At 33.2% G+C, this 10,335-nt stretch overlaps 1 protein-coding gene across 2 annotated transcripts; it reads right to left on the bottom strand.

Annotated features, from left to right (window-relative positions):
- Window positions 1-3,493: 3,493 nt before the first annotated feature.
- LOC131643822 (protein BTR1) lies at window positions 3,494-9,034 on the bottom strand. Of its 2 annotated transcripts, XM_058914148.1 has the most exons (9): window positions 8,889-9,034; window positions 8,582-8,729; window positions 7,334-7,572; window positions 7,136-7,242; window positions 6,702-6,895; window positions 5,621-5,745; window positions 4,446-4,541; window positions 4,301-4,362; window positions 3,494-4,020 (listed from the first exon to the last, which is right to left on the bottom strand). In XM_058914148.1, exons 2-9 carry the CDS (start codon window positions 8,667-8,669, stop codon window positions 3,924-3,926), a joined length of 1,008 nt encoding a protein of 335 aa, XP_058770131.1. In that variant the 5' UTR covers window positions 8,670-8,729; window positions 8,889-9,034; the 3' UTR covers window positions 3,494-3,923. The 2 variants fall into 2 exon arrangements, with proteins under 2 accessions (XP_058770131.1, XP_058770130.1); XM_058914147.1 differs by having other exon boundaries at window positions 8,582-8,996.
- Window positions 9,035-10,335: the final 1,301 nt, after the last annotated feature.

Raw genomic sequence — 10,335 nt, 5'->3', positions numbered from 1 at the left:
CTGCAGATTCGGGTGAAAAAACTTGAACACAACGGATGTAGGTATGGGTGTTATTTTGCTACCCGAATAGCCTTTGGGTTCGGGTGCGGGATTGGATAGTGTGAAACCCACACTCGAACCTACCTGTTGTCATCCCTACTCATTTCGAGCAGAACTTGCAGAACTTCCTCAAAACAAATATATATATGTGTGTGTGTGTGTGTGTGTGTGTGTGTGTGTGTGTGTGTGTGTGTGTGTGTGTGCGCGCGCGCCCAATGGTGATGATGCATAGATTTTACATCATAGAGTTGTGCATTGAGGTCCTACCTCATTTATTCGGTGGGCACATATATATTTGTGTACAAAAGTGCTTATCATGTCGATATGGTTTATCTTAGATACTTCATTAACTTCAAGCACATTCGTGAGTACAACTGGGAGGTCACTTGTTTGGTTTACCTGTACTTGAAATCCGATGAAGCTTATCTTTGTAAGACTAGACACATGACAAAAAATTGAACGTTGTTACGGTAATATATTGCATTTCTATTGTTATTAATATTTCATAACACGTAATCTATGTCATTACTTATATTTTATCTGTATCATTATGAAGCATGGATTCTCTAACACTTTCCGCGCATCTCTAGCTTGTCATATGTGAATGACTACTCTGAGAATTTGTCACGTGCTTGCGCATTAGTCTCACTCATAAGGAATCAAGCGACCAAACCATTCAAAGTATTTCTTGATCGCACTGTAGTAGGTGATATACGCTACACAGTGTACGACGATCACTGTCAAATGCGTCTCTAGGATGACATAGTCGTCTACTCCATATGGTTGGCTTGTGGGTCACATTTTATTTATTCATATCTACTTGTGTGTGTCATGCTCTAGTTCGGATTTCTACAAGATATTATAAGAGACCCTGGTGTATCTGCTTCTCCCACTATAGTTTGCAAATATGTTGATATTGTGTTTGATAATTTCTATAATCATGTAATAATAGAGGAAGCGTGAAGTGTGTCAGCTCCTCGGTCGTTGAGTAGTACATTTGACTACATTCAATGGTATTTCAGAGTGTCACATTCTTACATGACACTAGATACTCACAAAGATCCACCTAGATCAGCTCAACAAAAGATATTAGAGTAGTAGGTTATGACAAATCATGTCGTTAATGTGTTACTTGTATGTCATCGTATTATCGATATTGCGCGAGCAGATATAAAAAGAGGAGAATTTCCAAAAGACACCTATGAGAGCTACTATGGAAGTCATTCTATCTGAGACATGGAATGTCATATGCAGTACAGGAGACGGAAAAGAAACAAGGGGTCAAATATATCCAGTAATTCAATTTTACTTCTATTTTGATAGTATTTATTTTATTATTTGTAATTTGTCAACAATAAAGTTTAATTATAGATTCTAGATTGATTCTAATATATGACATTTTAATTGAATTACATCAGTATTTGATTTAATTGATAACAAATTTTTTGATAGTATACTTAATATAAGTGGCCAATAATATTAAATTTCTTTAAAAATATCAAATTTATAATAATCTTACTGTAAAACAATCATTACGAAATACTTTCATATTATTCTCTGTGCTATGGAATAAACTTTAAGCATTTTAGTACAATGTCAATATGTATTTTAAAACGTTTTCTAATTTTTTTTCACATGCATTATTCTAGATCAATGGTGGGACACTTATGGAACCGAAGCGCCCAATTTGCAAAAGCTGGCTATTCAGATTTTGAGTCAAACTTGTAGTGCATCTGGTTGTGAATGAAATTGGAGTGTGTTTGAACACATTCATTCAAAAAAGAGAGATAGGTTGGAGCATCAAAAGCTTAACGATCTCGTTTATGTTCGTTACAATTTACGGCTACAAAAAAGGTATTGCACTTATTATGATTTATATGCTATTGTTTTGATACTTGATGACATGAATATTGATTCTATGGTTAAGAATATATTATATGGTTTTATAGTTAAGAAATATGTTATTGTTTGGTTTATAAACAAGACTATTTTGTTTTTGTCTTGATGACATGAAAATATTGGTTCTATAGTTAAGAATATATGATATTGTTTGGTTTATTAAGAATATTCTATGGTTCTATAAGATAAGAATATGTGATCTTTCTTGTTTTGTTAAGAATGTATATTATTGTTTGATTTGTTAAGTTTATTTGGTTCTATGTTTGACATTACCGTTAATGATGTATAGAACCAAGAAGAAACAAAATTATGATCCTATTGATTTTGAAACACTTGGTGATCATTCTAATTGGGTGTTGGAGGATTCACCATCATTCTTGACCATTGAGGTGGTGGAAGCACTACGCAAAGATCTTGTTAGTATGACAATCCAACCTATTTCAAATAATATTGGTATGGTATTAATTTTTGTGATTACAATTATGTTATTTTAATTTCTTAAAATATGTCAATTTCTAAACTCTTTAAATTAATGTTGTTATAGATGAATTAAATTTGGATGAAGTTGATGTTGAGGGAGATGCACAATTTAACTCCGGAGAAAACAACCAAAGTAATGATATCATTGATGGGGAAGATGTTGCAAATGCGATTGATTTTGCCGGAGATGATTTGATATTGAAGGAGATCCCAATATTAAAATAATTTTACCTCCTTGAAACTAAATTTAATAGATATTTGAGTATTTTTGTTCTAAAATACTCAATTAGACTTTGCTTTCAATTAGGCTTTGTAATCTTGTACTATTTTGTTATGTGTGTGATATTTATGTTTAAATTTCAATTTAATTTATCAACTAGTGAATTTATCATATGATATTTTTCGAAAATTTAAGTGCTAATTATATTTTTTAGAGATTGAATGATTCAGTTCGACCGATTTTATACCTATATAGTTTGGTTATAATGACAGATTTATTAAACCGAGTTATCCGGTTTAATCTGGTTTGGTCATGCAGTTCTACCAATGACCCAATGGTTCGACCGATGAATTAGTGACCCAGTACCCTCACTGGTTTAATGTCCGGTCCGATTTTTAAAACATTGCTTACTACAATAAGTTCAGAATATATCTAAAATTATTTCGGAGATATAATTTTTTTTGACAAAATAGAGTTGAGGACTGACATATTTGAAGCCCGTACAAAAGTATACTTATTTTGAAAAGGTGGCTCTTCCCTTTGCTCCTATGGGTGGGAAAAACAACCCATAATAACAATCCCACTATCCATCCAACATGCACATGTCAGCTACTCATTTAAACAATATTGGTTTTATTTAAAGTAATTGTGATGACTGTATCACTTCCAAAGAAAACTGGTCACGTTCTATTGAACTTGGAACTATAAAGACAAGACACCGCACTCAATAGTACAACTAAGCGTTAACCAAGCCATCAGATTAATTAAAATATAAATGGTAGTGAATTCAACGAATGCAGAATAATGACAACCAATATACATGAAAACACATGCACACTCGTCACAACTTGGGGATTTGACAACTCACAAATGAATTCTTAATTCTCAGTTGCGGCAACTGCAAATAAACAAGTTTTAAATCCTATCTCAGGCCAGTAATTGAAGATACAAGTCAACCGCTGCTAGGATAAGGACTGTCCTCTGTATGATATTAGCAACTGTTGACTTACAACAAAAGAATATACTAGTTCTAAATACTACATTTGGAAAATGCATGAAAGCCCTTTTCCAATAGATATTATCGTTTGAATGGGTTTGAGAAGAAATCCTGTAAGAACGATCTAAGTTTAAGAGGAAAAAAACATGCCCTCTCCCACTACAATAAACTCCATAAGTATATAAAATGACGGTAGTTTATGTAAACAAATCCCAAAATTCAGCAAATGTATGAGCAGTAGCAAGAACTTTCACCAAGAATCTAACAGTAGACAGATGAACTTCCATACTACTCCACCACTCTCTCAGTAGCATAAGAAACCTTCTGCAGTATCATAGATTCAGCCGTACGAATTGATCTCTGCGATCCTGTTATGGTAACTTTCCTGTATAACAAGGAAAAAGAAACACCCATAAAACGTCAGCTGTTAAATAAATGAGAATATAGGGGGGCATACACTGCCGGTGCAAATTAGTTTAACACTGATATCCAATGAGAGCCCTTTTTTTGCCACTTCACAGCAGTTATTTTAAGCTATAAGAGTTAGTATGTCAGAATAATGGATTCTCATTGGAAAAATGTGTAAAGACAGTTTATCCCCTGTAAACTCTAAATAAATATGCAAAGACATTTGATGAGTTAGTATGTAAGTAAACAATACTAACCTATCAGTTGTTCCAGATATGTAATCGCCCCTATCTGATATCTTTATCTTTGCTCCACTAACCTGAAAAGGCAAAAGTTAGTCAAGTTAGTTTATTATACAAGTAATCACATTATACCATGTAAAACCATAAGGAATTGGCAAACCTGACTAATATCAGATATATTCCTTCCACCGCGGCCAACAACCAACCCTATATGCTCATCTGCAACGCCAATGGTCATTGAGTTGCTTCTCTCCTCCTGGAAAACAACAAAGGAGGATGTCAGTTCAAGCTCAGAGAGCAAATCACCATCAAATGTGGATGCATGGATACATAGTTTTTCATTCACCATTAATAGACATAAGTATATAACACAGAAAATCAGCATTACATGAGGATACATGGTTTAAAACAAAGATATGTAGTTTTTTTTATTCAATAAATTCACCATTGATAATAGACATATAAGTATATCCCTCAAAACATGAAACTGTTTTTTATGCTCATTTAACAATATATCCATCAGGGTTCTCGTCATGGTTCAAATGTTGCACTGAGCATTTCAACTAATTGTACTTGGACTGTCAAACTATCCTTACTATCGGGAATGCATGTCTATAAACTGATGTTGGTAATATATATCTTGATTCAGAGCAGAGGTCAAACCTATACCTAGTCATGTGAAGAGAACTGATTCAATCTCACACCATAGTTACACCAATTTTAAACCATTTGCTTGCCTTTAGGCCAGCAACATTACAAGGTTAACCAAAAACAATTAGAAAAAAAAATTCTCCGAGGCTATGAATTATGTAAATATTTCAGAGGTTTGATTCCTAAAAAACCATTATATCTATGCAGCATCTTTCCTTCCAGAGTTCCAGTCATCCAACATGTTGGTACCCATTCATGTCAGCAATTATTACTATTTACTATTAGTGATGATGAACAGACATGTGACAAAAAGACAAACCAGCACCCTTTTATCTAATTAGATGCTTCAGTTCAACATAAAAATACCATGTAAAGTTCTTAAAACACTAGGACAACGACAACAGCAACAACAACAAAAATATTTTAAATGCCACATTTTGTTTTTTAGAATCATTTCCGTGTCTCTACTCTACATTCCTTAAAATTAAAAACTAATCTGCAGTGACATAAGACAACATACTCTCAATCTGCAATTACAAGTACAAAAATATATGAATTAAGTTGCAATGACTGGGGTATAGCTTTACTCTACATTCGATTTGAATGTGTGTGTGAGTCTGAAAACTTGGAAACTTGAAACATTAGAAACCATTGACAAGATTAAATGGAAGGAATGAGAAAAACCTTGCCGTTCTGGAATTTTGGTCCAGTACCATTAGGTCTGTAATTCACTCCGTTGTATGCTGGTGGTGCAACAGATGGAAGCACATATGTATATGGAACACCTTGATAACCCGAGACATAAACACCTAAAATGCATGTTAAAAAGTTATATTTATATTTAGCATTACCATCACTTTACTACCATAAAAATAGACAATACCCTTTTTTTTTTTTTAAATAAATAACTCCCAAAAATGAGTATAATGCTGTATTATAAATATTCTCTGCAATGTTGTATTGATACAGGCGTCCATGATGATACATTGTCGCTCTCTATTTAAGAAAATGTCACAGTTAGGAATGCAAACTAGTATTGGGTCTCAACATACTTGGCATAGCACCAAAATCATTATCACCAAGAGTTTGATCCTTGCCACTCTTAATCTTTCAGAGCAACAACCAGTCTTTTCTCACTAAGTGGGGTCGGCTAGATGGGTATATGAACCTTACAGCTATTATTCCTATAATTCAAAGGACATTAAAATATATCTACTCTTTTTTAATTTCAAATGTAAGTCTTTCTTATCTGGTGAAATCGAAAGGTATGCTCTAAACTGCAGTTGTTACTCAAATGGATTATGAAACCATCTTGATCACATTTTACCTTCACATACACACGGACATGTTATATTTGAAATAGTATACTATTTGAAATTGTAAAGAGAACACTTCCTTACCATTACTGTCCCTGATGTAAAAGTAAATAATACTGTCCATAGAAAGACAGGTGGGTCCAGCTCATTAAAAATAAAGGAAAAGGGTATAAATGTACATGAATTTAAGGCTAAACTAACAATAAGTTGGGAAGATATACTAGTTAGGGTAATGTCTCTATCTACTTCCTTCCTGCAGCAAAGGTTAAAGAAGATTGTAATCTCAGGGATCCATTCATTAACAGGGCTAATGAAGGATACTGAAGAGTCATTATAAAGATTAGAAACTACTGACATCATCCATATTAGGTGCTTCAAAATCAAAGAGTATTAGGCGAAATCCAAAAATGGATAAGAGATATTCCATGGGACAAATAAATGACACTGACCAGAATATGAAAACGGAGTATTCATTGACTGTGAATAATGAGAATCTTCAGCTAATTTAGAAACAACTAAATCAACAGCACGCATCTGCTCATCAAGAGTTCCTGTCACTGTCACTATCCTATCATTCTGTCCATAGTAACTATTATCTTGAGGAGATATTTTAATGCCAGCTTGAGAGTCTTCAATGAATGACCTGATCAAAGACAAAGAATGTATAAGGTGAGCTTTTTATCCCTATTTCTGAATAACATAAAAAATACAGAAAGAGTCCTGCAATGAAAAATAACAGTTGGCCTAACAGTGACATGCTTATTTTTAGTTGCGAGGGAAACTTAGGTCATAGGGAAATAAAAACTCAGACACCAAAGAACCAGCATTCATAAATATGGCAAACAAGTAGGCCCTACAACTTGACAAAGAAAAAGAATGGTACCTAATGGTAGCACCTCCCTTGCCAATTATTCCACCACAAGAACCATTAGGAACAACAAGTCTCACTTTTGTTTTTGGTTCAACATCATTGTCTTCCTCGCTGTGAAGCTAATAATTGAAGGAAAATTAAGCCCACAAGTGAGCAATGCAAGTCATTTTTTATTCCAATAACTAATTAAATCAATATCACCGTGATTACCTCACTGAGCAACTTTGAAAGAATGAGCTCTACAGCCCGTAGTACTTCATTGATAGCACCAGATACCATGATAATCCTATCAGTGGTTCCAGGGAAGAATTCATTATTGCGTGACAACTGAATTCGTGCTCCAGATTGTGACTGAAAATCAGTGATAGTCGAACCACCCTTTCCAATGACAGAACCAGCTGCAGAGTTTGATACCAGAAACCTAACATATGTTGGTTTTTCCACGGAATCTGATAGAAGTAAACATTATATAAAAATCATCACAAAGAATCAATTAAATACTTTTACATATTTAGAGGTCAAAATATAAATGGTGTAGTTGGGAAAGAAATAAAAACAAATCAATTTAAATTTCATAGTTTTACATAAGCATTCTGAAAATTATATCACTGCATTTCCAGGAACGAGATACTTTCATACCCGTAAAACAAAACAAAACAAACGCAGAGTTCATACATCAAATACCTGTCTCACCAATCAAGAAAGCAACATAATCCTAAGCTAATCAGATGTAGGTGTAAACAATGAAGGTTGTTTTGCCTCCCAGTAACATGAATGGTTAGTAAACATTTTATTCTAATAACTTGAAAAAAGCATTGTATAGCATAATTCTCTTCTCCGTATTTTATACTTGAGAACAATTCAGCCCGATAAAAACCGATTATGCTTCCCTTCAATTACCGGTATGAAAAATAAAACCACAAGACAAACTCAACCCTAAATTTTCCATTCCCAATTCTACGTCGATACTATACCAGATAAGACCTTAAAAACTTTTCCCTCAGAAGATAATAATCAGAGTGAAATTTTAGTTATGTGATAAAGCTCAATTCTAATTTGGTAATAGTATAGATTCCTTCGCACCAATTAATTCGGCGAGCATAGTTTTCTTTGACATCTGTAAAATTAAGCACTAAAGAAACGTATAGATTCAGAAAAATAACTTCGCTCCAAAATCATAAAGTTAATCATTCATTCAACTACCAAAACAGAATATACTAAAATTAAAATTTGATAAACAGAAATCGCATCCACACGTGAAGGCATAACACAATAACGTTTCAAATCTAATATAGGAAGTAACATTGCAAATAATTAGGGTTGAAAATGAAAACGTTGACCGAGAAATAGCACCACCGACATTGAGTAACCTAGCTACATTACAGTGCAGAGAAGAGAGAGATAACAAAGGAAAACATGGAGAGAAAACAGATCAGATCGGATGAGATGGATAGATACCTTGAGGAGGTGATTCGGGAGGAGGCGAAGAAGCGTGCTTCCTCGGTCCTTCTGGAGATGAGACGTAAGAAGATTCAGTCGACTCCATTGTTGTTGATGTTGTTCGTCTTCTTCGTCTTCAGCAACAATAACAACCTAATTCTCACTCCTTCGTTTCGAAGAGCGAGAGAAAGAGACGGTTAATTTCAGAGAGAAAAGGGAGAGAGAAATTTCATAGTAATGGCGTGCGTGACGTGAGAAATGAAAAGTGTTGAGAGAATTGAAAAAAGTGAAAACGGCGGATGGGATGAGAGAGAGGGGGTTGAACCGGAGATGAGAGAGAGGGGAATGAGAAGAAGAGAAGAAGTTGCTGCTGTGAAGTTTTGTTTTGTTTCGTTTCTGCTCTCTACGACGTCACGTTTGTTTTTGTTTATCTGATTGATAATATTATGCTGCGTGATGTGTCAATATGTGTGCGTGTTTACGGGTAAGTGCGTGTGTTTCTATGCTATGTGTGCGAATTTGATCACGTCCATTCAATCACTAAGTTGCTCTATTCATTTTGTCTAAAGATTAACAAATGTAATGTTAAGAAAGAGGACCATTTTTTTGTAAAAATGAAAGAGAACTTTTATAAAATTAATTTTATTATTTTATTGGTTTTTTTTTATAATTTATTGTGTCCGTTTTTAATTATAATTGGTTTTGAAAAAAATTATATCAAACTATTAATTATTTTATGATAAAAATAAATTATTTATGATATTTTTCTTTATTTTTTTTATACAAGTGAAAAACAAAAGTAAGAAATAATCTAGAAAATAAAGTCAGTTATGATTTTAACAAGAGCCATTGCACAAAAGACCGGTATGCCACATCATCATTAATCTCATGTTTTGTTAGATAGTCAGCACAAACATTCAACTCCCTAAAGTATGTAAAGTTTGAAATTGTTATTCTCTAGAGAGAAGCTCTTCAAGTATATCCAAATTATATCGTCCATTAATCATGCCCGTACATAAAACTAAAGTAATTTTTTGCTATATCAATTATAACTAGAATCCATCATTGATTAGTGACATAATTAAATGACATTGATTCATCATGAAATGAGTAATATGAAAATCACAAGAATCTTATTGTACAAAGTATAAATAGTTGAATGTCAAATTTTATAAACCACAAATATTCAAAAACCATAGTATGCATACATAATATCAAACATATAACACATAATTCATAAATGATTGACTCCCATTAAACTAAAGATTTCTCAAACTAAAAAACACCAATATGAGCAGTGTCCCTAAGTGTTATAGGGAAATTTGTTCACTTTGTATCATTTCTTTAACAACTAGGAACTTAATGTCAAAAAATCTTACTTAGGGTATGTTTGGTTCAAAAATAAGGAAAAGGGGGAAGGGAATGATTTTAATGGATAGAAGAGAATGGGATGAGATGTGAGAGATTTTTTTTAATCAAAAAAGTGTTTGGTTCAAAAGAGGAGAGGAGAGGGGAAGTGATAGATTTTCAATTAAAAATATGTTTGTTTTAGGAGAAGAGGGAAAAAGTTTTATTAATAGTTTACTTTTTTATCCTTACAGTGATATGATATTCAAATGAAAAATTCATGCCTATTTTTTTGGTAATAAATTTTTTAATATCCGTCCATTTTTCTCAAACGGCGTCAACTTTTGTTTGGGTGGCATCTGTTTATCATCAAAGTAATCAAAATTATTATAAAAATTCGTCAACTTTTGTTTGGGTGGCATCTG

This window comes from Vicia villosa, linkage group LG1, assembly GCF_029867415.1.
Source record: "Vicia villosa cultivar HV-30 ecotype Madison, WI linkage group LG1, Vvil1.0, whole genome shotgun sequence".
Taxonomy (NCBI): Eukaryota; Viridiplantae; Streptophyta; class Magnoliopsida; order Fabales; family Fabaceae; genus Vicia; species Vicia villosa.
The sequence above is the reverse complement of the archived record's forward strand: the minus strand, read 5'-3'. Positions and strand labels throughout refer to the sequence as shown.

Excerpts from the sequence above, each read along its gene's own strand:
- LOC131643822 (XM_058914148.1), bottom strand. The coding sequence starts at position 8,669 with ATGGAGTCGACTGAATCTTCTTACGTCTCATCTCCAGAAGGACCGAGG. Across the intron at positions 7,573-8,581 it reads TCCCGAATCACCTCCTCAAG|ATTCCGTGGAAAAACCAACA; the intron begins GTATCTATCCAT and ends TACTTCTATCAG. Across the intron at positions 4,542-5,620 it reads CAAAATTCCAGAACGGCAAG|GAGGAGAGAAGCAACTCAAT; the intron begins GTTTTTCTCATT and ends GTTGTTTTCCAG.